The sequence below is a fragment of the Melospiza melodia genome, chromosome 3 (assembly GCF_035770615.1).
Source record: "Melospiza melodia melodia isolate bMelMel2 chromosome 3, bMelMel2.pri, whole genome shotgun sequence".
Lineage (NCBI taxonomy): Eukaryota > Metazoa > Chordata > Aves > Passeriformes > Passerellidae > Melospiza > Melospiza melodia.
In genome coordinates, this window is record NC_086196.1 from 5,457,233 (window position 1) to 5,484,133 (window position 26,901).

Genomic DNA, 26,901 nt, shown 5'->3' on the forward strand with positions numbered 1-26,901 from the left:
TGGTATCCAGTTTTGGAGAGCTAACCTGAAATTCAGTATGTAGAGAGAGATGCTTATTAAAAAAAAAAAAAAAGACTTATTCTTAGGTTCAAGGCCTATAGGCAAAAAAGAATGAAAGAATGTAGTAAAAACAATAATAAAAATAAAACCAGGAAAGTTTTGCTTGATGGGATTTAATTCCCCTATATCATATTTACTCACGCTAAATCTTGTCTTTAGAAAAATGTGGCAGCAAAGTAAGAAACTGTAAACTATAAGATTGGAAAAAAATTCCTTTCTTTTTTTCTCCTCACCATCACTTGCTGTGATGATGGCAGTATGAGTAGCGTCTAGTTTGCATTTTCTGCTTAATGGTGAGAGGCACTCCCGAAACAGCGATCATAACTGTTTTTTTAAAAATTTTGATTTCATGCTTTGGCTTGTTTTGCTTTTGGCAAGCTAGACTTGAATTCTAATGCTTCATATTTATTTTGCACTTTACTTTCGTTCAGGCTAATCTTCTTCTAGGATGGTGTTACCTGCAGGATACAATTTAAAGATCTTTCTAAGAAGTGAGAGGTCAATTGATTGCATTTTTGCTACATATTAATAGTATACATGAGATCTTCAGAAATATAGTGGTTTATCAGCATGGTATCTGTAATATCTGTAACTAATACCCAAAAGAACAGAAATAACTATTAATATTTTATTAACAGTATTTTAAAAATCTAAGCAGCCAATTATTCCTCTGAGCATGAATAAATGTACTTTCCTGTATTTCTCTCTCGACAAGGCAGCTGCCAAAGAGATTTCTTCTTCAGGCTCTTGTAGTGGCTTAGGTTAATAGTCTGACCAGACTTGTCAGACTGATATGATATTCAGCATGGCATTTTCAACTGCTCTTCCTTCTGCTAAATTTCCAGTGTTACAAGAGCAAGGTTTACTCAAAAGGCATGTGCTTATTATGTAAATACTCCACAATACCAATATCTTTAGCCTAAAATAGAGGGGTTGGCACCTCTCAGAAAACAAAATAGAATGATCAGAGATTTTCAGGAAGGATGCCTTGAAAAAATGGCTCAAAAATATCACTGTAATTCAAGCAGAAGATGTTGATTCTGGCAGCTTGTGGCAGTACCAGCATACTGTACAATCCTTGGCTTAAAGTTTGAATTGGGTAGAGCTGCATTGTATTGTGTAGCAAATTATTTTATTTTCTTGGAAGGGAATTCTGTTTGAATAGTAACACTAATGAAAAGTCGAATTTTTTTTCACAATTTACATCCTATATTCAATGTGACATTTTCTTTGTTGTAGCTCTAGACTGTTGTCTCATCCTTTCAATGGGTGTCTCTGAGACAAGTTTGTGTCCATCTCACATATCAACCATGGTTGATAATATGTCACAAACCAGACTTTTCATTATATCTTACTTCCTGTTCTCTGATTTCCTGATTCTCTTCTTCAGAAAGGTCATGCCCTTCTACCTCGCACATCTTAATGGCCTTTTTCTGAAATCCAAAAAAGAGTGTCAGTATTAGTGGGGGCTTTTTGCTGTTGTTTGAATTTATTTTTTGTTTATTTTTGTTTAGGTTTTTGTTTGGAGTGTTTGTTTTTGGAGTTTTTCCTATCTTTCATTTAATTAGTCTTTGGAACTACTATTCCTCTCAACTAATTTTATCTGTCTAGAGTTCTGCAGGCAGTCTGGTCATCTTCCTTCAGAATCAAGGAAATCCTAGGCAGTGATTAATCCTATCTGATAAGATGTCTGTCTTACTTTACCATACTTCTGCCATTTTTTTGAGTTTTATTAAAAATACTTTTCATAAGACTAGTCCAAGACTTGGAACATGCTGCTAGTAGTTTCCCTTGTCTGACATTTCCCTTTCATGTAGGCAAATGATCAGGAAATTTTTATCCACTGACTTATGAATTATGTCAGTATATCATCCATCAGGTAATTTTAAGTTCTTTACTTTTCAAGCATCAGAAAGTTAATGTAAATTTAAGAGGCTGTGACTGCAGATTTTTCTGCGTTATTCTGTTATGTCATCATTATTGTATACATTATTCTTTTCAGTCATTAAGTGAATGTGTTTCCTATATAAACGACAGGGTTAGTACTGCAGTCTTTCATTGGGAGATCTTTTTCAATAGAAATGATACGGTTTTGTCAACATTTTATAAGCTTGTAATTAATTCAGTAAAATGTAGAAAGGAAATTGCTCACAAGTACAAGTTTTTTTTCCTTAAAATGAAAAATCTACTATTATTGCAGCTACTACCACCTGTATCAGAAGAGACATTTTTTCAGGAATTTTCTCCTGGGATGTAGGAGAGTTAAAATTGCACAGTATTTCCTCATTCCTCAAAGACTTAAAAAACCTAGTCATGGGAGAACAATGACATCCCACAAATTCTTCTTATCATTAAGAAGTAAGAAGAGGATTTTTATTATAAAAATTTTCTAGAACAGAGAAACTACATCCCAAATACACATATCCTGAGAGGAATCATATGGTATCTGTCACCAAAGAGACTAGAAGGAGCAGCTAAAAATTAAATGTAGCCATGAAGAATACATTAAAATTACTTTACATATCCCCCAAAAAAATTCATTTTGTTTTACATATCCTGCATAATTTTTTTCATAAATAGGAAAAATGTTCAATGAGAATCACAATTTTATCACAGCAGTTGTTCTTTTTCATATGGCAACAAAACCAAAGCCACCTCCAGAACAGATGCTGACATGGAAGGAGAAGTGACTTATTTTGATAGGTGGAGTTTCATAATGGAAAGGCAGATCCCAGATCAAAGGATACAAATAGCATAAAACCTTTTAATACTACCGAACATGAGAATTAAAGGATCAAAGTGCTCTCATGTTCAGAACTGAATAACACAGTTCCATCAAGAAATCAATAAAGGATAGGTTTTTGTTAGCCAACAGTACCAATAAAACTGCAGCTACAGATCTGTAGCAGATAAAGCTGAAACTTCATTAGGTTACTTGGTCCACATACTCTTTCATTCTGTGATCAAATACAGGTTTCTAAGGAAAGGAGGTTAAATAATGGCAGACTAATAAAAGCACTCACTGGAGTCTGCTAGTAAGTGTAATAACACACCACCCTCCCACCCTAGCTGCCCTTTCCCCAGAATTAAAATAAATGACAGCTCACTAAGGAATAAAAAGAACAGACAGAGAAGGGAACTCAAATATTTTCATCATACTACAGTATTATGGGAAATACAAAGTGGTAGGAGAAACTAAAAACAGCACCAAAGAAGTTAGGTGGGATTTATTCTCTGCCTATTTTTTTTTCAACACCTCTTTAACTTTATTAAATATCCCCTCCTATTTTGCTTTTTCTTTTGGAATTTATATTTGCAACTTCAATTCTCATTTTTGTTTGGCTGTTTGAAACAGGGACCCAGCCTTTACATGGACCCTTGACCTCTGAGCTAACCTTAACTCTGTAAACCATGACAGCTTTAAGAGCAATGCCAAGAAAGGCAGCATTTACAGTTGATTGGCGTTCTGTCTTCTTGGCTGGAATTTGTCTTTTTATTCTATTTCAGTAGCAGAAGGAATTGCCTATAATCTTACAGTTTTCTCACTTGCCTTTCACACCCCCATATCATCTCATCTCTCATCTCAGTCCAGACAGTCTTTTTCTTGAGAGGTATGTAAAAATTACAGACTTTTGTCATGCTGGTAAATCCGGCTAGGCTTCTTTCTTAGCTGTTAGACAAACAGGTTGGTTTAGATGTTCATTCAATGCAGGAGTTGATTTCTGGAGACAGGCTTATTCCTTCATTTGCAGCTTCATTGAATCTGGAACTTTTAAAAAAGGAAGCTTTAAAAATTCCAGCAAAAGTTCTTCATTTTTGAAGGATTTATTTCACGTGTTTCTCTATTTAGTAGTCTCTACTAACATTCCCTGTAATCTCTTCTCTGAGAATGTGCGTCAAATAAGCCACATTCTTTGATTTAACCTTCTTTTCCCTTAAAACTTGACACTCCTTCCCACAGTTTTTTTTTCTTCCTCTTTCGCATAAACAGCATTCACTCACATCTTACACTTTTCTTAGTTGCATAGATGGCTTCCCTGAAACCCATTATTATTTTGGTCTCAGTAGTTCTCTTGCTTTTTGTTCTGTCATCCATCCAAATAGCAGCTACTCCTGCTTAGCTATTTCATACTTCTCTTCCTTGTTTCTCTACCACTCGCTACTTGGAGAGGTCAGAAACCTCCATATGAGCACCTTGTCTGTCGGGGGAAACCTAAGAACTGCTCATGCTGAGACTGTTCCATAGCATGGGAAACCTTCTGCAGTGGTTTGGTATTTAAACCCTTCTCTAGCCACAAAGGGCATCAGAGGCTTGAGAAGCTATCTCACCACAGACCTCTTTTTCCATATTGAAATAACAACAATTTGCAGAAGTCAGCACTTTAATGAGAAAAAGCAAAGTATTACAAACTATTCTACATAAATATGAACCAGTAAAAACAGATAGATACACCCAAATAAAAATTCAATTCTAAGACCGTGTTTTAGCTAAACTCATTCAAATTAGTAAGAAAAACTGAAAATTAAGATGGAAAATTAAACCTAAAACACTTTCCTTTAATAGTATTTCTTTTATCATTGGCTTCCTCCCTATCAAGTAATGTTATATATGCCCACTCCATCTCTTCTTGTAGGTACTTCTGTGGAGCCTGTAGGCTGCCTGTACAAACTGATGTCAGGGCCCTGCAGAGCACTTCAGTGGTATCCAATATATGTTAAAGGTAAACCCCTAAGATTTAAGATCCGTTTAAGACTTAAACCCCAGATTTAAGATTCTGAAACATCTGGACACACATGAGTAGCTAATGGCAGCTTCAGGCAGCTGTCACTTGAGCATCTGCAGGAGTAAGTGACATGTAAGCTAACAGAAAATGCAGAGCATTGCCACTTTCCTGCATAAGTTTAATGACAAAATTTGCCCAATGTATACCTTGTTTCTGGTAACTATGGAATAGGGTCTAATGCACAAATATTATAATAAAATGTTAAGGGAAATTTTGCTGGAATTGAAAGTATGAGCAAAAACAAAAAAGGCTTTGCATACATCAATACACCATTTCTTTGGAAGGAGCACTTAGAATGAGAACGTTTTAAACTAGCAAAATATGACTCACCTGAACACAGTTAGGGTAAGTCATCCATAAGAAACAATTTGTTCCAAACTAAAAATGATATTACTATAGATAATCTCAATGATGATCATTATGCCTGAAATGATATATATGTAAGGATTACAGGACAGGAGAACAAGATAAAATGTCCTGATAGGAGGAGCTCAAGCATCAAATTATGCATCCTAGGGCAAACCTCTACTGAGGTGACTTAAAATATAAGCACAAAAAATGCTCTGAGAGAAAGATGAAATATCTCTCAATTAAGGTGTGTTTGTAACTTGCTCTTGGAATGTGATTTTTTTTCACTATGAAATTTAACAAGAGATTGTTCTGCTTCTTTACTTCTGAATTTGTTGAAGATCTGATTAGAGGGCACACTGATAAGGTGATAGCACAGAGAGGGCACTTTGAGGGTAAACATTAAAATCTGTATGCATACTAGCAACTTGAGGTAGATCACAATAGGAATTCAGTACTTTAAATGACACCATATACTGCAGTAGAATCTGTACAAGGGAGGAATATTCTGAAAATAAGTTGACATTTCAACATAAAGATTTTTGCTTTAAAAGTTAAGGGAGGAATCCTGGTAATAAAAGTCACAGCAGTCTGAGATTCATTAACTGCTATGCCAAATGCTGGTGTAGAAAAACAAAGCTATCAAAAATGTGATAGTAAAATATTTTTGGCATGGGTGAAAAAGTCAGCAAAGATACAAAAGTGTATACTAACAAGTATACACTTCAGTGTATACTAACAAGTAACTCCAGCTTTCACAGGTGCATCATGAACTGTAAGTATTATGGATCTTTGCCATGGTATGTGATCCTTGTTACAGGATAAGAAAGCAGCTGTGCCACTGCTTTTCCCTCCAGTCCCACCTATGTACATTCTAAATGGATTTACTGGTGTAAGTCCACGTCTCTGTGTCTTGATTGCCTGTGTCAGATATTCTTGTATGTGCAGCACCTCCCTCTTTTCTTTGACAGCCCACTCATGCTCTACATAGGCTTTATGTTTAAATTTAAGCACTGAACTACACAGATGACTTGTCTTCCTGAAGGTTTTGAATACTGCAAAAAAATGTCTGAAGGAGATGACAAGTGACATAATGAAGAAAAAGAAGAATATATGATGCTTAATACAATAAGTAAAGAGTTAGCCCAAAGCACCCACATAATGCTCAAAGATTTCCAGAATTGATCATTATTTCATATTAGTAGCAGCAACTGCTTCTTTTTAAGTGCCACTTGAAACTATCAAAACTAGTTAGCTTCAAAGTAGTTTTTTTAAAAGTTAAATTTAGATAAAATGAACTTTATGACTCACTGAGATACCCGCTAGGTTTCTTTCTTATAAAGGACAAACAAACCAAGCAGCAGTTTTGACAGGAAGTATTCAAGTAATAAATGATACATACTGTACTAAACTTTGAGTATGATGGGTAGAAATAATAGACAGACTTCAAAGGTTTGCATAGGAAAGAAGAATGTCATAGCTCTTGGGAGTAAAAACATAGGAGTAGAAAGTTAATATAGTGAGCTTTGTGCAGGTAGTCTAAAACTGTCAAAGCCTGACCCCTTTAAAATAGAGTTGTCAGAACAATTAACTTCAGGGGAAAAAAACCAAAGTCATAATGAGGTGACAGCAAAGGAAAATCCTTTCCTCAGTTCTGAAACAGGATACATTATTTTATCAAGTGACAAATCTCATGGGGACATATTTTTAATATGTGTAACATATAAAAACACTCTGAGAAGATTCTTTAAGCTGAACAGGTACATAGTTTGGAAAGACACAGAAGGTGAAGGAAGGGTGTCACTTGATTCATCCAACAACTTTTGTGTTTGGAACTTCATCAGTTGTTCTTCCTTAAGCGCAGCTTTTTGTCTTATAGCTATAAAAAATATTTCCAATAGAATTCCAAATGATCTGGACAACACTTAAAGTTCTTTTGCCAAAAAATGCATTGCTTAAAATAAGAAAATTGTACAGTATTTTAAGTTACTTTTGAGTTTACATATTTAAATAAATCCATCCTAGTCCCCTAACTCTGGATCTGTCCATATGTTGCAATGTAGCTGAATTCCTAGAGTCACAGAATTACAGAATACTTTGGGTTGGAAGGGACCTTTAAAGGTTGTCTTGCCCAGTGCCCCCTGCACAAGCTGTGACATCTTCAACTCTACCCCATTCCTCAGAGCCCTGACCAACCTGAACTTGAATGTTTCCATGTTTTCAGGAAAGAGCTGTCACCTCTCTGGGCAACTGTTCCAGTGTTGCACAACCCTCAAAATAAAAAAAACTTCTTCCTTGTATCTAATTTAAATCTACTCTCCTTAAGTTTAAAACTCTAGCCCTGTTGCAATGGACATTATTAGGAAGTTTACTACCTTTCTTATAAGCCCCTTACAAATACTAGATTGAAGTCATTTGCATTGGTGAACTGTGATCTGAATGGTCTTCATAATTTTTATTAAGATTTCAGTGGTAAGCATGTATTTTGTATTGAGCAATAACAAAAAAAAAAAAAAAAAAAAAGCCAGCTCATCCAGCCTGGGCAAAATAGATAATGAAAATCTGCAAAGATATGTCAATATTCAAAATTTTCCTGTGTATCATAAGCCATATTTGCAGCTTCACACACTTCTAGAGTAAATTTGTGCACTTCTGGGCACAAATATTCAGCCTTCCTTACAGAAGGGGCATTGAACACTATATAAACTGCTTGTTAAATACACTCGTATTTGGACAGTAATGTGTTTTTTTAGCTACCTCCCTACTGCTGCTAAGGACAAATATGCTGTTTTTATCTATTCAAATACTTGCTCGCATATTTTCTTTTGCCTTAAGGCCTTTGCCTAAAGTAGAACCACCAAAAAAAGCTAGTCGGGGATTTTTCAGCCAGCAATACTACTGTAATCCAATTTGTAAAAATGTTAAAAGAAGCTCTAGAAATTGATATATTTTCCCCCCTTCAGGCAGTTTTTGTGTGTTGCAGCATTTCTAAGCAACTTGTTGTTATTCCATTTACACTGACTTCATGCCACTGGTTTTTGTAGAGGTGAGGTGATATGCTAACATAAAGTGACCTTATAAAAGCTAGAGAAGTGGAAATGTGGGTAATCTTTCAATTATTAGTACCTGGCCTGTAAAAAGAGTCCTCTTCACAGACTTTCCCTCTGTCTAAATTTCATTTAGTAGAGGCATAAAATATAATTTTCCTTTGACAGGGTTTTGAGGGTTTGTAAGTTCCAACTTTTTTCTTTGGTTTTGGGTTTGTTTTTTTTTTTTAATTTTTTAAAGTGTTTTGGGTTTGTTTTTGTTTTTGTTTTGTGGTTCTGTTTGTTTGGGTTTTGACTTTAAAAATTCTGTACATTTTTCATTTCCAAGCAACTCACAAGTGGGATCAAGAATATAATTTATGGCATTATGGATGAATGAAGTTTCAAATAAAATTCATCCTCATTTATTCTGAAGTTGGAGCAATGGTTTGTTGATGCAAAGCTGTTCCCAGCCTGATGTAGAACTCTCTTAAAGCCTTCTGATGTAGGAAAGGCAAGCTGGCTTCCCAAGTAAAGTTATGCCAAATAAGAGATACCTATATACACTCGTGTGGATTAATAGTACGCACTTTCCAAAAGGATGACTGATGTGACATCCATATGTGAGAGTAAACAGACATAAGTCACATAATGAAGCTTAGAATGACTAGTGCAAAGGTTTTCTAAGAACATATCTTAAAATGTTTGAAAAAACATGGGTGAAAAAATCCCTGAAAGATCATTGTTTTCTTGACTTAATTTATGGTTATATAGTTAATAACCTGGAATACATGACTTAGGAGTTTCAGCTGTTTTTTTCTCAAGCACAAAAAATCATTAGTGTTATAGTTAGTGAAATAACTTACTTCTTTTGAAGGTAAAACATTAGTTTTAATTCTCTGACAGTAATGGTTTTGGTATCGCTTTGATTTTTGACACTATAAAGCATTGCTTTGTTTGTGACCAGTTTTATCAAATATTAGCTGATGTTTTCTTTCCATGTCATTTAGCACACAGACATATGAAACCATTTATGTGGCTGCATTTTGTGTACAGTAGGTAGAAATAGTAAGAAAATATAAGGCATTTCTGCATGGCCATAGCACAGTGCTGTAGCCCACTGGTTCATTTGTTCAGCAGTCACCAGTCCTGGTGACTGCCAGCACCTGAGACATGAACCAGCTGTTTTCCTCTGTTGGTGCCTGTGGCTGTGGGGAAGTGCTGTGTTTTCCCACTGGGCAAATCCTTCACATGAGTAACAACCCCACTAGGCCCATCCACCAGCAGCCAGTGCTCTGGGAATTGCTTTCTGCTCATGTGGTACTACCGGGCTAGAGCCACTTGGAGCCTTGGTGGCCTTGCCTTTGCCAGCAGCTGCACCCTCTGGAAGCCCCTGGCTCCCAAGCCCATGCCTGGGAGGTGCCATGTCTTCAGTTCCCCTCCCAGCTGTGTGCTGGTTTGGCATTGGACAGGTCATGCCATGTGTTCCTGCTCCTTTAGGGACTCACTGAACTGGTCACAGGCTGCTGCACACCATCAGGGCTTCCCACAGCAGACATGGACCTTTGGCTCTTTGGTGGCACCTAGAGAAACCAACTGCTTTTCCTTGAGGCCAAATACATCAAAAGCATTCAGCTTTTTTTTCTGTTTAATGAATGAACTTGGTGAGTTTGGATAAAAAGGGACCTTCCTTTATGTCCTAGGGTGACTTTATGATGCTGATTTGTATCCTCATTCATCTGTTTAGCCCAGAAATAAGTTTTGCACCTTTAAGACTGGTTCCAAGAGCAAAGTGAGGGAGAGAAGTGTGGAGTTTGTTTTCAGAAGCTGCACTCACTCCTCCCCGTTCCTGTTCCTGAACTGGCTGTCTGCAGCATGAACAGACAGCGGGAGAGAGCTCTCCTTTGCTTTTTGGTTAGTTTTCAGCTAGCTGAGGAAGAGAAGTTCCCTGGACTGTGCTTTTTTTTTTTTTTTTTTGGAACTGTTCAAACCTGCTCTGCACTGAAAACCCAGGAAAAGACCTGGAGCTCACACCTTTGGCCCATCGTCGCATTTTCTACCACAGAAGGGACTGATAAGAGACAATGAGCCAAGTTACACCCCCATGACAAGAACTTTCTGAATTGACCATCTCTTCAGAACAGTGAGAAGTTTTATTTGTTAATAGCATTCATTTTTTATGCTTTGGAATACTTTGCTTGTTAAATAAACATATTTTTTCCACTTTTCTCCAAGGAAATCTTTTCCTGAGCCAGCTGGGAGAGGGGTCACTTGAATCTGCTTTCTAATGGGACTGCTTTTGGAGTTTCCTCCCAAATTTGCCCTAAACCAGGATACTCTACTAGCAAAATATTAATGTTATAATTCCTGCAATTTAGTTTTAGTTAAGCTTGAACAATTTGCTGTCTTTATCTTCCATTTTTCTGTGACTTAAAGAAAAAAAATTTGAATCTGGGGCAATGGGACTAAAAAGAAATTAATTATATATATTTATCTTCTGTGATAGAAAATCAATTATAAATTATGGATCTTGTACTAGTCTTACAATAGCTTCTTCTGCTACCTTTACACATGAGATGCTGTCTCCGGTTTTAAATCTTGACTTCCTTTAGGCAACAGAATGGATGTAAATTATTAGGACAAGGCTTCTGTGATTTCACAGGTGGCAGGTAAAAGCCTGGTATTTTGGAATGGATGTGCTGATCTTTTGGCTTTAAGACCATTTGGTGTCTTACCCTGTGGGTAACTCTTCTTATTGCTGACAGCCAGTGGCTTTGTAAAAGGTCATGTTATGGATATGTGTCCTGTAAATGTGCTGTCATAGCACTGCTGCTGTTTTCGGTGCAATAATTGGAGTTACCTCCCTCTTGTAAATAACTGCTGTAGCTTCTCTTCTGTCCGGACATTCAGATAGTTTAAACTGATTCTAATTATTAATTAGTAAGATAACGTAATAATTATTTGACTTTTTAATTCATAAATTGCGGTGCACTGAAGCGTTCTCTGCCTGTATCATAGAGGCTGCACAGGGTGTGGGTGCCCAGGCCTGTGGAGCTCTGTGAGGGGAGGCTGGGGCTGCTCCAGCCGGTTCCAACTGGATCCAACCTCCCACCACAGGGTGTGGCTGAGACACAGCTGGGGCAGGGGCACCTCGGGAAACACGTGTAAGAAAGGAGAGAAAATACTACAGAGAAAAAGGGGGGAAAAACAAGTGAGAGAAGCAGCTGTGAGACCTCCAAGGTGTGAGAAGGGGAGAAAGGAGGTGCTGCAGGCACCGGAGCACAGATTCCACTGTGGCCTCTGGAAGAGGCCACGGTGGAGCAAGGGGAGGATGTGTCCTGAAGAAACCACAGCCTGTGGAAAGCCCATGGTGGACCAAGGTAAGACTGAGGTAGCAGAAGTTGTCAATCAGCCCTAGCCCCATTTCTCTACACTGGCTAAGGGAAGATGTGGAGGAGTTGGGAAGAAAGAAATAAAGTTGAGCCTGGGGAGAAAGCGTTTTGACTAATCTATCTTTGTTTCTCATAGTCCAAACATACTCTAATTGGTAATAAAATAAACTAATTTTCCCCAAGTCAAATCTGTTTGGCTCGTGACAATAATTAGTAATTTATCTCCTTGTCTGTGATCTCCTGACTGAGGAACATTTCTGTCTTATTTTCTCCTTCCCATCTGTTGATTAGGGTTAGTGAGTGCCATGGTGTGACACTGGCCAAATGCCAGGGACCCATGAAAGTCCTTCTCTTACCCTCTCCTGCTACCTCCTTGAGCAGAGGAGAGGGAAAATAATGAAGGGCTCATGAGTTGAGATAAGGATTGGGAGAAAAAAAACACTCTAAGGGAGAGGCAGGTTCAAATTTAAAGGTACAAAGTAAATTTATTATTAACAGTGTCAGAGGAGGATAATGAGAAGTAAAATAAACCTTTAAAACACCTTTTCCCCCAGCCCCTCCCTCCTTCCCACGGACAGCATGGGGAGACTGGATGTGGGGGTTTTGGTCAGTTCGTCAGTCAAGATCTTCTGCTTGCCCCGGGAGAGAAGTCATTTCTCTGTTATGCTGTGGTTTTCTGTTATGCTGTGAGGTCCCTCCCTTGGGCAGTCATCCCAAAACTGTTCTGGCATGGGTCACTCATCTGCAGGGTGCAGTCTTTTAAGGATAGGCTGCTCTAGTCTGGAAGCAAGGGCTCTCTCTGTCTCTGGAAGCAGAGACTCTCTCTCCCTATTCAGGTCTCCCACTGGACGGCAGCTTTCTCTGACATCCGCCTCCTCTGGCATAAGCACTTTTCCTACGGGCTGCAAGTAGATCTCTGCATTCCCTGTGGACTTCATGTATTACATAGGAACAGTTTGTTTTACCATAGTCCTCACTACAGCTTGCAGAAGAATTTTGGCTCTAATGCTTTAAACAGCTTCTCCCCCTCCTTTTTTCCCCACTGACCTTGGTGTCGCCATGTTGTTTTCCCTCACATGCCTTCACTTCCTCCTCTTCTACAACCAGAAGAAAAACTGTCGCATTGTTAAGTTCCACTAATTTAAAGATTTTTGCAAAATCTTGCAGAGTCAAGAAGCCCATGTTCTCTAAGTTCTGCATCAGGGAATCACTTGCCATGCTTCTGCTGCTGGCCAGGCGGTCCCACCACTGTTGTGTGGGCAGCAGTGGCCGCAGTGGTGCTGGCACTGTTGAACACCTCTCTTCATGAGGGGCACTGGGAAGGGGGGGCTGCCACCACTGCTGCCCCTGCCCTTTCACCTGCAGCACAGCTGGCTAGGGATGCCCAGGCAGGCAAGACATAGAAGCACCTGCGTAATCTGATGAATTTTTCTATTAAAGACTTTTCTGTAAATGTTTTTTGGATTAGTGCAATTTAAAGATCTCGATAAAATACACTTCAAGTTGGCATACTTGAAGTTTACTCACATATTTGCCTTTTCCTATAGTTACAACCAACCCCGAAGATGAGGCTAACCGAGTTTCTTATTAATAGAAACCTTGGGAGAGGTTAGATTTAAGCAAAACTGAATGACTGTTTATATGTGTAGGGTTTATTTTAGAACAGTTGCGTTGCAAAGGAAAGCAGGTGTGTAGCCCTTTTGGTTGTTATTATCTTTAGTAACATAGCAATGTAAAAGCATAAAATAAACACTTTAGAAAAATGTATACAAAAGAGAGAAGGAGTAGAAAAATAACACTGCCCATGGATGCAGCAATGAGACTTGATTGTCTGTGTCTTGGTCAGAGTCATGGTTGCCATCTTGGTCTGTTGCAGGAGGGGGAAGCCCAAAAACATGAGCTCAGTGGGTTAACTTCAGCTTTTTGTGGAAAGCCCAGGTTCCACCCCTGGGGATGGGTATTTTACACTGTAGCAGCACCACTGGTCTTCCACAGTCCTCTGGTGGCAGCCCCCAGAACTGACTCTGGGCATGCTTCTGGAGCCAGGGGTTTCCAGACAGACATTGCCTCTCATGTCAGCATGGTCGGGCCAGTTATGCCCCATCTGAAGGGACAAATACCTTTAGACCTATGTGTGAACATCCCCTCTGAATGTAAATTTCCCATGCCTTCCTCAGAGAAGGTAGATGGGGGGCAGTTTTAGAACCGAGCCAGTTGTAAAACAGAAAGACATTAATGGTAAAGAGCACTGCCCTGCCTCTGCAGGGTCTGCTTTTTACCCACCTTCTCCCTTACCTGGTTCAAAACCCAGCACACACGGTAACTCCTTGTCCCCCTTGGGTGGGTGGGTGGGTGTGCAAACCCAGCCTGGCAAAGCACCCTGCTGCCTCCACAAATGGCAAGAATGTTTTAAGTCATCAACCATTAACATTCCAGTCTCTCACACTTGTAAGTCTGCAAAACATTTATGTGCACTGACTTAGGCTATAGAATATATTTGTCTTCCTTAAATGTGAATTGCAATATCAGCCTAAAGAATGATCTTCTGGTATTTCAGTGAGGATGCTATAGAAAAAAATGTTTGGCTTCTAAGAATCCATACTGTGGAAGTGACACATAACAGAATCAAAGCAGGTTGGTGTAGAAATCATAGCAGAACTCAGGATGTCCACTCACAGCTGAGATAAATTCATTTATATGAACCAAATCCAGACCAAGTGGAGAAAACAGGAATGAAGAAGCAAAAGCTTTGTAGTTCTGCACTGATACAACTTTTTTTTTTTTTTTCTCTTTTTATTGTGGGATCTTTTTTTAGTTCTCCCATGCAGTGTGAAATGTTGAGGCTAGCTGCTTCTGACTCAAGCTGATTTTCCTTTCTTTCCCTACAATGCATGCTATTTTCCTGTTATTTAGCAAGAAATGTTAAATGCAGGAAATACTTGTAGTGCTGTCCAAAAAAACTCCAAAGCCCATCCCTTAAAACAAGAACTCTTTGAATCGCTTCTCAAAGACGAGCGAGACATGTAAGTAAGATCAGAGAATACATACCTCAGTTAAATATGAACTGTCAGAGAGTACACTCCAGATGTAGGGCAGAAGAGATAACCACTCTAATTTATTAAATAGAACAAGAGGCACATTTCCCTAAAAACTGCAATGTCTAGTGAAGGTGAGAGAACATACAAAAGCACGAACATAAGATGTGGCAAGCCTTATGGTGGTTCTGCAGTTTGAAGACTGAGGGGAAAATCAACCTGGTTATTTCTGGAATTGGAGTAAATGAGGTGGAAAAGAATAGGAATATTAGGTTGACAAGTACACAGAAGGTAAAAAGATTAGAGCAAACAGCTAATTACCATATGGGAGAAAATGTTGTTTAAAATGAAAGGAAGAAATTGCAGAAAGCTTTTTGCTGACTTATGTTACCTTGACTATATACCTTTATCTGTATTTAAAGTTCTTGCTCTGATCTCTGAGTGTTCTATTTGTTTTCAAAATCTCAAAATTGGCAAGAGATGGGGAACCAGCTGATTGGAAGAACTGAAGCACGGAGTTCCTCCTATGAATTTTTATATATGAAAGAGGTCTTATATAAACCTAATTTTGCAAAGAACATCTAGCTCAGTAATACTGCTCTATTAGTACATAGCTTACAGTTATTTGTTATTTCTCTTCTGTAGTTCTGGATGCCAATTAATGAACTATAACTTAATTGTACCATAAATTTCAAGAACAAGAAGGTTTTTGTTGTTTTCTTTTAAATTTGTTTTTGGTTTTTCTTTTTTCAAGACATGGATTGTCTTAACCACCTAGATATTTAAAAAAAGGCAGGATTTTTTTTGTGGTTTTTTTGTTTGTTTGTTTGTTTGGAGTTTTTTTTGTTTATTTGGGTTTTTAATTATCTTTTTCAACATCTAAGAAGTTCTTTCCGGGTGAAATTTGAACAAGAGCCAGTTTTCTGGCAGGATTATCCTATACATAATCACATACCCCTATTGCATGATACAGAAATTAACTAGTGATCAGTTAAGCCACCAGTATAGTTTTGTTTTTGTGGGACAGTAATGCTCTCTTATATCTTGATTATGAGAAATTAATCATTAAAAAATCATCTCACTAGTATCAGCCAGGTCTAACAAATTATGTTTAGTGATGTTTCAATGAAGGATCTAAACATTTTTCTTCAATCAATTTTGCCCTCAAAAATATCCAGATTTTGCAAAATTGTCTTATAAGCAATACTGGAATGTTATTATAGCTTATCCAAAATTCCTTTTTGTATGTAAAGGTAAGACTACTAGTAAGAGGAGAAATGTAAGGTAATTTTTTCTGAAACTCTCAAATGGAAATGTGGTGGTTTGTTTGTTTTCTAGTCAGTTAATGTTTATCACACTGAGCATATGACATTCATGGTTTTCTGAAGCAGCACCTGGAGGATAGACAAGATAGCCTAAGCTACGTGAAATTATAGGAAATATCTCTGAGTGAGTCAAGACCTGAGTATCTACTTCTAGGTGTCCTAAATTTACCTATCTTCGTCTTAAAATAAGTCCTAACACACACCAAAAAAAGTCTTCAGTAGATCTTTCTTTCATTGTTTTCTGGAGAGCACATAGATGTGTTAGCATGGGACAGTTTTAACGTCAAGGACACATTTGAAATTTTGCAGTGAGTGTTTAAAGATGCATCAGGGTAAAGCCCATAATGCGGTTTGCAATTCAGCTGTAAAAACATTATGTTTGTCATAATGCTCGCCACATCTACTGATGGGCTTATTATAAAAAGTATTAGTAATTTGTGCCTTTTTATTGCAGGTTATCTGGATTTCAGCTTCCATCATCTATTGTGAGCACAGGATCTATCCTCACCCTCTGTTTCACCACAGATTTTGCTGTCAGTGCCCAAGGCTTCAAAGCTATCTATGAAGGTAAGAACTCCTCTTACTGGGTGGTCACTGTACTGAATACGTATTTTTCACGTTGAAATGTGGTGTTTCAATTCTGTTTGGGATTTGAGTAATCGGCTGGTATTGCATTAACTGTGGGGCTTGTTTTGTAGCATTTTAAAAATATTACTTTAAAATGGACATCGTTTTGAATTTCAAATTTAATTTAAACTGATGCTGCAATTTCTGATAGGATTTTTAACAACATTTTTCAGGTCTCCAAAGCTGGATTCAGAGATGGATTCATTTAAATGGTTTTGTTATTATTTCCTAAATTATTTTTTAAAGCATCTTTAGGCAATGTCTAACTTAAGGGGTGTAATGATAAAAATGAGAGACGATATGGATCCTAAATGGTCTTGAAAATGAATCACTACTCTTCTCATTGTGGAAAATTAAAAAGATGAAAACAAAAATATATGGATATATAAAATTAAACAAAAAAACAGTTGAAATGCACTGTGTGGAAGGTGTAAGACTGCAGTGAAGACTCAGTTCTTGTTAGAAATAAGGCCAAGAATTTCTTGTGTCAACCAAGAATTATTCTTATTAAACTGGAATGGTACCCTTTGTACAACTCAAAGTATTAAAGAAATGATTTTATGAGAATTGTAGCCTTTATTGGCGAAACTTAACAGGTACAGTGATATTAAGTCACCTGCTTGTTGGATAATAAGGGTGTTTTGGGTGTAATTCAGGATTGTTTTCGAACTGAGTGTGTGGTGTTGCATTGATTGTTTTGGGGTTCTGTGTGGGTTTGGATTTTTTAATGGCTTTTTTTTATTTATTCATGGAAAATGCAGGGCTTCTAATACTTAAAGTTGTAGAAGGCTCATTTTCAGATTACTTCTCAAACTCCAAGTGATTTTTTCTGTGGTTTCATAGATCTAATCCTTGACTGAGAGTGTTTATTCTGAAAAATTTGCCTACAGTCAGTTAAGTGCCTGAAATGTTTTTATGATGCAGTTGATGTGGAACTGAATGTAGAAAGTAGTATGGTTTAATTGTAGCTCTTTACTAGGAAAGAATTTGCAAGTGTGTAAATCCATTACACTGGTTACCACTTTCTCTAAAGTCACAGTACCCCAGAGACCACTTGGTGAGCTTTGATCAGGTTTTTCTAGGACTGTTGAAACTTTACCTTCCTTTCTTGACAGTGACAAAATCTACTCCCTATTGAGATATATCTTTCGTTCGTATCTCATTAATGGTTTGAAATGATAGTGTTTTTTAAAGTCTCTACTTGAATTCAGTATGCACATTGAGGAGATTACACAGGTGTCAAAGACAGGGGCAAAGGAGGTGTCATGAGTAGCTCAAACTTCTTTGTTTTGAGCTTCTTCTCTTTGGGTGGGTAGCTCACAGTATTTCTCTCCTTGGTAGCTCTTCCCCCCTTCCTTTGTCCTTCAAAGCCTTCGCACCTGGTAAGTCAGCTAATCAGTCTCTTATTTTTTTAACTAATATGGGGGCTGTGAGAAGACTGTTTCATTGCCATAGCCTTTATTGCTTTACTAGGTAAATTGAAAAGGAACATCAGAAATCCTGAACACACCAGGAGCTGTTTTTGTTGCCTCAATAAGAAGCTGCTTTCTATGCGCCTCTATTATTCTCTCCTATGAAATACATGCAATAGCATATTTCATCCTTTTTTGCAATCTGAGCAGTTTGTTTTTCATATTGAAGAGCACAGTGAAAAAGGCTAAAGGACATCTCTTGACTGTCAACTTAGGAACACATGCATGGAGCTACAGGCTGTAATATAATGACACTTCCTGCTGGCCTACTTTCTTGTAAAAACCCCAGCAGGAAGAGCTGTAATTAACAGTGACAGGCAGCACCACTTTCTGGTTAAACAACACTGCCCCCTTTCAGATTTAGGGCTGTAAACCTAGCATTGTCAATGAACTTTAAATTGATGTCAAAATGTGACATCCAGCTCTGGAAAAAATGGTGACTGTCACTCAAGTGACAGCATTTCAGTCTAGAGACAGGCAGTGGGTACTGATGGTTCTAGAAGGAATTGTAGCAGTGAAGGGTCAGGTGTTTTTTTGTGAAGGCTTGGAGTGATTTCTGCTGCAACGGCCAGCTGATTTGCCCCATAGTTTAAGAACTTCCATAACTGTTCCCCAGACAGTTTTTAATAGTGACAGCTTCTGCCTTCTGTGTCATATGTGATTTTAAGGCAAGTGTTCAGGTCCTCTAGGGCAGGGGAATACAGACCAGATATAACCAGTCAGAATAAGGTTTTATAATCACTCTGCCAGCTACCCATCCCTTGCTGGTTTTGGTTTCCTAAACTATATGCCTATCCCTGGTTTTGGCCAGCTCTTTCATTCTTCTCTTGGGTAAACAAATTACTGTTCACTTGGAAGCAAGGGGAGCATTGAAGTGCTACTGAATGCTGCTGCCAGCTGAGAATTTGGGATATTATGGGTTCAGGATGCGGAGTTTGAAAAACTCAGTAGGGCACTAAAGCAGGAAACAAGGCAAGTGAACCACTTCAATGGTGATCGAATGGCCTCTGAAGCTATACCCATACTTGGTATCCCTAGCAGAGAGAGAACATCCTTATTCCTGCACTAAGATTCTGATCTGTGCCTTTTAGTCAGTATATTCTTCATTTATTACCTCAGCTCCTGTGCAGCAATGACATAACTGGATCCTTTGTGTTTTTAAAATGTAGAAATAAGAATGAAGCTAGAGAAACCACATTGTAGCACTGTAAGCCTTTGAATATTGCTGATATTTACATGACTTAGTCTGGTTTCAACAATATGCCATGTGGATATTAACATTAACTAAATTAGATCCTTGTGGCAGTGGACCTGTGAGTTTAACAACACTGATGTAGTTGGGTAGTTACTGAACTCTTAGGCTGAAATGTAGGTTTCTTTACTGGATCTTTCTTTCACCAGATTTATATGTGTGTTTCTGAGATTTTTAACTAATAATACTTTCATTTTTCTCAGTGATCACATCTGATCTCTAAGTTCTGGTACTGGTGGAAACTTGAACTGTTCTTATTTTCTAGAAATAAAACTATCCATGGAAGATTCAAACATCTAATTATATCAGTAAAAAGAACTATGAACTTCAGAAGTAGTAAGTTCAGTTTTTAGCATCAGTCAGCTTAAATGATTTTGATTGACCATTACAATCTGTTTAATATATAAACATAAGTTTTTAGCAATGGAATTGGAGAATTGAGGGATAGTTCCTCTTTTTGTAGTATGTGTTTGTTTATTATAATTGCAGTGGAATCACAGGAAATAGGTTTAGGCTTTGCAGGGACTGCAGAAAGAGAAAACAAAGTACTTGGACTTGTGCAATTTTACTTAATTCTCTGGTAAAATCAGTTTTTTTCCTACTTTTCTAGAATGAAGTTAACAAGCCATTTTTTAAAAAGGTGCTTTGAGGGCTACATATCAAATTAAAAAATCAGCATTGGTGGATCATTGTAGTAGTTTTCTTTGGAAAGTCAGATGTATTTCTCCCATACAGAAAACTTGCTTATATTTGGCAATAGAGACAAATGCTCTCTAAATGACAGCAGTATCTGATCTGCTATGCATTTATAATTTGATGGTCTTTCTTCTATTAAACTACCATGGCCTGCCACAGAATCCAGCTGCCGAGTGGAAAAAAAGTAGCGAAAGCACAAAACTCATTTCAGAGTGTCTTCCTAGTCATCAACATAAAATGAAACCCCATGGAGTTTGCCTTATTTTTTGGCTACACTAGTGTCTGTTACTAAATATTAAGATGTCCTCTAAGGTTAACAACTCTTGGTTCATTTTAAGGGTTTTTTTGGTTGATTTGTTTTGTGTTTTGGAGTTGTTTTTCTGGTTTAGTGGGGTTTTTATTTGTTTTGTTTGTTTTGTTTTCTTTGGTTTTTGTTTGTTTGTTTGTTTTGGGGGGTTTTTTTGTATGTGTGGGTGTATGTGGTTGTTTTTGTTGTTTCTAACCATATTTTGTAGTGTACAACTGGTGAACACTGCTTAAACAACATGCCAGATGTACTGGACTTGGTGTTTTTTTCATACCTGTCCTTGACTTTTGTTCTACAGAAGCAGCTGTTCCTTGCCAGACAAGAAAGCTGGAAGAAAGTCCTTCTGTTCTACTTGCCTGCAGGCCATATTTCCTTTTTTCTTTTGTTCTTTGATTTCTCAAAGCTTTCTGCTCACACCCAGCATTAACATTTATACTGTCATTCACCTCATCCTCCCTTGTGCACCTTCCCAAAGCTTCTTTTTAAATCCCTTTTGACATCAACAGCAGAAAGCAGTGATGCACTTCTATGGTGTATAGCCTTTGAAGAAATTTTCTGTTTTTTTCACCTCTTGCAGGTCTTGTTCTACTTGAGTATCTGTTACATGGTAGGGAATTGTTTTATTTTGGTTGGTGTTTGTTTTGTGTTTATTTGGGTTTTTTTGATTGGTTTGATTTTTTTTTTTGTCATTGCAATTTTGTTTTTTTTTTTTTAAAGGTTTGATATTTTTGGCTATATAAAATAAACAAAAAAAAAATTGAAAAATTTCCTCTACCGATTTAGTATGATTCTGTGAGTTTGCCAAGGTAATTTTCCCAACACTGTGACTTTTTCCAGTTAACATGGACCCCAGTGAACATAATGGACTTCTGGACTCAAGCTAATGTGTCCAGAAGTTTCCCTCTATCAAGTACCAAAATATTTTTTCTGCACTCAATTTTAAGACAAAAATTTTACTTGTCATTTGTTCAGTACTTGAACTGCTTGCTACTTGTTGTCCATGAGTCTGGTTTATGGCTTTGTAGTTGTTCTCTCAACAAACTCTGATACGATGATGAGAGTAGTTATTTTCTGCGAATGGATGAATAATCCAATGGATAATCTGAGACAAATACTTCAAGTTCTCAGTAGGAAGCTAAATTGGCAAGAAAATACCAACTTTATGCAACTTGTATGCATAATGATTCCTGCTGTTCCTGAGATGAGTAGTCTCCTGAATCTTCAATCCAACATTGCCAGTTAATCTCTGTGGTTTAGTCATGGGTGCTGTTTTATCTATTAGACAATATTTAATTTTCATAGAATCATAGAAGATTGGAAGAAATGGTAAAAATCATCTATCTCAAGACCCCAACACCACCATGGGCAGGGAACCCTTCCATTAGCAGATTCAATCATTGGAACAATTTTGATTGTTCCAGTGATGTGAAACTGTGAATGACTTGGGAACATCAGTGGATTATTAATACATCCAGCTCAGAAAAGCTCCAAAAGATTCTAATGAATATCTAACGATGAACTTGAGAGTTAGGCAGTTTGTTCAATATTCTCTTGTGTGGGTTTTGCGAAGGATTCAGTTTGTCACTCCTAAACCTGTAAATATTTTCTATTCTGCTGTGGTTTTAGGAGAAAGAAGTGTAAATTCTATGAGTTTAATATTTTTAAACATTAAAGGCACAAACAGCCTTTTTCTTAGCATTTCTGTGTCCAGAAAACTTAGCTAACATTAATGCTGTAGTAAAAGCTGCTGCTGTTGTAAATATAATATTGACAATTTTTTTCTGTTAGTGTAATTTGCCATAAGACCTTTTAATAGGCTGATATACTTCTATTTTTAGTTAAATACTTGCTATTTTGGAGGTCTTTTCAGACTGAGATGTTTGTTGAATCTTTTATTATGTGTTGATATAGGCACACGATGAAGTAACCCAAAAATTTTAAATAATGAAAGAAGAGACTGAAAAAGGATCTTTTTTTTAAGGCTGAAATTTGTACTTTTACCTGTCTAGAGTGGAAGTATTTGTTTCCTGAGAATGAATGTAGGTATAGATTTCCTTTGTCAACTGCAGTCCTTGCAAAGGGAAATGTTTGGGGTTTTTTTTCTTTCTTTAGCAATTTTTCTTTAAAATAACACTTTTTTTTGTAACAATATCATATGAATGACTGTAATGATGACATACAGGAAAGAAATCATAATGCAGTTTAAAAAATACCCTTATATTTCAGGTATCAAACCTTGCCATATTTAGTAGTAGCAAATTCTCAGGGCAGAAGACGTCAGCAGGGCTGTGAACCTGTTCTGTAAGACCTCTACTACCTAATCTAGAATATCAATTATTTAGATATAAAAATATTTTTAACAATATCAAATAAACAAAATTATTTTTAATTCTACGTAAATTCAGAAAACTTCTGGAAAATGAAATACTGTGTTTGTGAGGAGAGATAAGTAAAATATTCTGCTTGTGTTCTGAAGTGTATGAATGGGTTAAAGAAGTGAAATTCCTTTCGCTTAAATGTTGAATTTCAGCAATATTCAAAGGACCAGGAGTAAGAAATCTGGAATGTTATTTCCTTAAAATGTCCAAGGCCAGAAATTTCCCAAAAGGAGGTTCTAGGAAATTCTTTCCTGGAAAAAAAAAAAAAAAATGCACTGTACTGAAAATTGTGACAAAATAGACCCTACTTGAATTGTCTAAAAATTAAAATAAATATTGCAGTTCTCATTATCAACCCATGAATTTTGTACCTAAATGAAGAATGACTTTTATGTTACATTATGAGCATTATGTTAGCTAATTTGTAAGGTATGTCAGCTGTGTTTTACTTTCCAGCTTTCACGCAGGCTCAATCTTTCAGCTCAATCCTTAATGAGGGAATGGCATCCTTCCTGTGGCTGGTAGCCCTTGCAAAAGTAATTACATGTTTTAAGATAAGCTCTTGGGACTGTCTTTTTGGCTGCCTCTGATTCTGGAAGGGAATATTTTGTGCCTTCTGGTGACTTACTGATCCATGAAAAGCTACTGTGCCTTTTGTCCTTGGTACATAAATCAGTAGCAAACACCCTGTTCGTGGCTTGTACCTGGTAATGATTTAGTGGTTTTGTAGCCTCCGTCTACAAAATTCTTATTTCTGCTACTATTTGAGATCACAAACCCAATAGAAAAATGTTTTGGTAAAAGTGGCCTGACTAGAGAGAGCTATTAAGGCGTTGATCCTCTGCTCCTATGGGGTGCCAGTCCTAAACCAGAACAGCATGTTCTAGCATGGAAAACAGAAGTGGAAAGTCAGTGTAGTAACAGGATTGCTTCTCTTTCTGTGCAGCACAAAGAACTTACTACAGTGGTTCCATGCCCCTGCTATATCCTGAGAGATCATCATCCCAACTGTGCTTATATTAATATCCCATTTCATGTTCTTTCTAGTCTGTCTTCATTGATGTGTGTTTGTATGACTAATATTAACTTGTGAAAAACACTTCAAGAGTTTTGTGAAATGTCACAATTATCTAAGTGCAGCTGTTGCCTCATCTGAATGAGTATTAAGGTTGTTGTTGTGATTTAGCCCCGGGGGCAGCTGAGCACCACGCAGCCACTGCCTCACCAGCCCCACCGTGGAATGCGGAATGCGGGAGGGAATTGGAAGGGTAAAAGTGAAAAAAATGTGTGGGATGAGATAAAGACAGTTTAATAGTTAAAAAGCTGCATGTGCAAGCAAAACAAAGTAAGGATTTCATTCACTGCTTTCTATTAGCAGGCAGGTGTTCAGACATCTCCACAAAAGCAGAGATCCATCACGTCAGTGGTTACTGGAGAAGGCAAATGCCATCTCTCCAAACATCCCTGAGGAGTGGCAGCCCCAGCCAGACTCCAGCCTTGCCTGTTTGATTGCTGAGTATGACACCAAATGGTATAGAATAATCCTTTGGTCAGCTGGGGTCAGCTCTCCCAGCTGTGTTCCCTCCCAACATCTTGTGCGCTTCCAGCCTAGTCATTGACAGAACAGAAAAGCCTTGACACTGTGTAAGCTCTGCTCAGCAATTTCTGAATCCTCCCTGTGGTTTAAAAACTGTTTTCATCACAATTTTAAAACTCCATTCTGTCTTCTATGAAGAAATTTAATTCTGTCATAGCTGGAACCCAGACAAATGTGCAGTGTGATCATAAAATCCCATATATCAGTGTTGTAGGTAGCTTAAAAAAAGAACCTCAAACAAAAAAAACAAAACCCAAAATAAGCAAACCCCACTCTTACTGAATAGGAAGGGACTAGCTTTGCCTCTCCTCTAGTCCTTCTGTCTGGACTTTAATTTTTTAAGTTAAAATATTTTCTCTTGAGCTGAAATAGTTTGATAAGCAAACAAGATCAGAAATTCCATAATTCTAAAATTTTAATGGATTTTTTAAAATTCATCTATATAAGGAATTTAAGGAATTTTTCTCTTCTCCAAACGCTTTTCTGAAACAAGCCATGCAATGTGACTTAACAGAGTTGGCATTTTTGTTTGTTCAGTTCTACAGCCAAATGGGATTTAGTGGAATAACTTTTTGTTCATAGCCTAGCAGATTTGCTGTAGATAGAATTTTAAGCAGCCTGTGTCCTTCCCTACTCCATATTTATTGCAAACAGCAACTGATGTGCCAAATATCAGCATGCCCGTAGTTAAAGAAGAAACCTGTTTTCTGTTCAAATTCCATTTTGTCTGGGCTTAGCCTTTTCCCTTTTACCAATGTGGAACTCAAAATACTGCCAGCATTTTGGGCATATTGCCTAAGTACTTACAGGAGATTTTTGATGCATTTATCTATTTGGTTGAAAAGTTAAACCATAATTTGTTACTGGACATTCTCAGTAGTGCTAATTTACCTTCAGATGGTCCCAGATTAAATGCAGCTGTCACTTACCTAGATTTTATTGAATCTGACTATGACTTGATTAATTTGTGGCCTTATTTGTAAAGCAAGTTATTTTTTCCTTTGGCTGGCATAAAGTAGGGGAAGTTGGAAGGGACTTTTCAACTCTCTGATAATAAAAATGCATTTCCAGCCATACCATTCTGGTTTGTTGTAGTCTTTACATTGCTTATATTTTTTTATTTTATTTTCCTTAACTTAAAGTAGTATCATTTTTTAATATAAAAACTATATTTCTACCTTTCTAGAAAAGTCTCTGCAGCTTACTAAGAGCTACTGTTGATAACTACTTTGTATTTATTATGAATCTGCCTCCAATGGCAAAGATGACTTAGGGATTTTATATCTTTTGTTACAAAAATAAAAGAAAATTGAAAAATCTCTATCTCATTTGGAATCCTTGTTTCCAGATTTTTATTCTTTTAAACTGGCAGAAGGTGTACTGTGATGTCGGGTTGAATCAGTATTTCTGGAATAAACCCCTGTGGGTTATTAGGATAGAAAATAGGAAGTTGGATTTGCTATGTTACTGTAGCCAGCAGCTGTTATCCTGATTAATTTAAGGTTGTATAATTTGCTGTGTTAGATGGATAGTTAGCACATAAATACAGTCACATACCTTGCTTCTCATCTTCTCTTGTATAACTAAACCATTAATAACTGCCCTTTGAATTACTTTTTTTTTCATATTCTTCCCATATATTGAAGGTTTCATTTGCATAACTTTTCGAGTTTTCCTTTTGCATTTTGGATAATGAGGCAGATAGATGGAAGTTTGCAACAAAATATACTCATCAAAACAGGCCTGTCTAAAGTTTTACTAAGGTGCTGATCTTGCTTAGTAATGAAGAAGATAGCTGGGAAGTCACTAATTTGTTGATTGTGAAGGAAAGGATTAGATTGCTTGTAGTATACATAATGTAGACACTGCATTTTTAACTGAAACTTTTGAGATTTGTTCAAATCTATCACATGATCCTCACCTCCATGTTTTTGTACTATCTATTGGACTGTTTTGTGTATTGAATATCTAAATACTGTTTATTCACCCAAATAATCTCATTAATATCATTAGGTATATGTGTTGTTATAAATGAGTCTGCAAAACCATTAAGAGTACTTGTTAACTCTGTATTTTGTGTTTTTACCCTTTAACACTTTAAAATCTTTTATCTTGTATATAGTGGAGGACTTCCTAAAACATTTATAGAATTATTTATGCATGGAATACTTTAGAGAAATCTTGCTTTAAGGTTCTTTGAAGCTGGCTTACAGGATTGACTTGAAAAGAGCTATGGAGGCTTGGAAGGTCACACAATCTCTTTGACTGTGTTAGATCTGTGCCTTTCTTACAGTTGCTTAAGAGCACAAGGCACATCTGTGTAGTGTCAGTGGATTGCAAACCTGAAGTCACAAGAAGGTTAAAGCAGCAGTTTTGGGTACGCAAAACCCTTATTTATAGGGAAAGTCAGCATTCTTTCTGTGTGTATCTATGGAAATCCAAAATTGTTAGAGCAATCAGTCTTGAGTATCTACTCATTATTAGTCCAGATGAAATTTTTACACAAAAGGAAAAAAGAACAAGAGAGTAGTTATATTTGCACAAACAATTATTGATTTCTGCTCTTTTTCCTAGCATAATTCTTATTCTTCCTGTGCTCATC

The 26,901-nt window shown here is 37.1% G+C and overlaps 1 protein-coding gene across 2 annotated transcripts in view; it reads left to right on the forward strand.

The window, feature by feature from the left end:
- The window catches only part of CSMD1 (CUB and Sushi multiple domains 1), a 1,060,835-nt gene that overhangs the window by 314,421 nt on the left and 719,513 nt on the right, over positions 1 to 26,901 (forward strand). For both annotated transcript variants that reach the window (XM_063150718.1, XM_063150717.1), the window contains exon 3: positions 16,425 to 16,537. In XM_063150718.1, the coding sequence (XP_063006788.1) occupies positions 16,425 to 16,537 (113 nt within the window). The remainder of the gene's footprint in view (positions 1 to 16,424; positions 16,538 to 26,901) is intronic.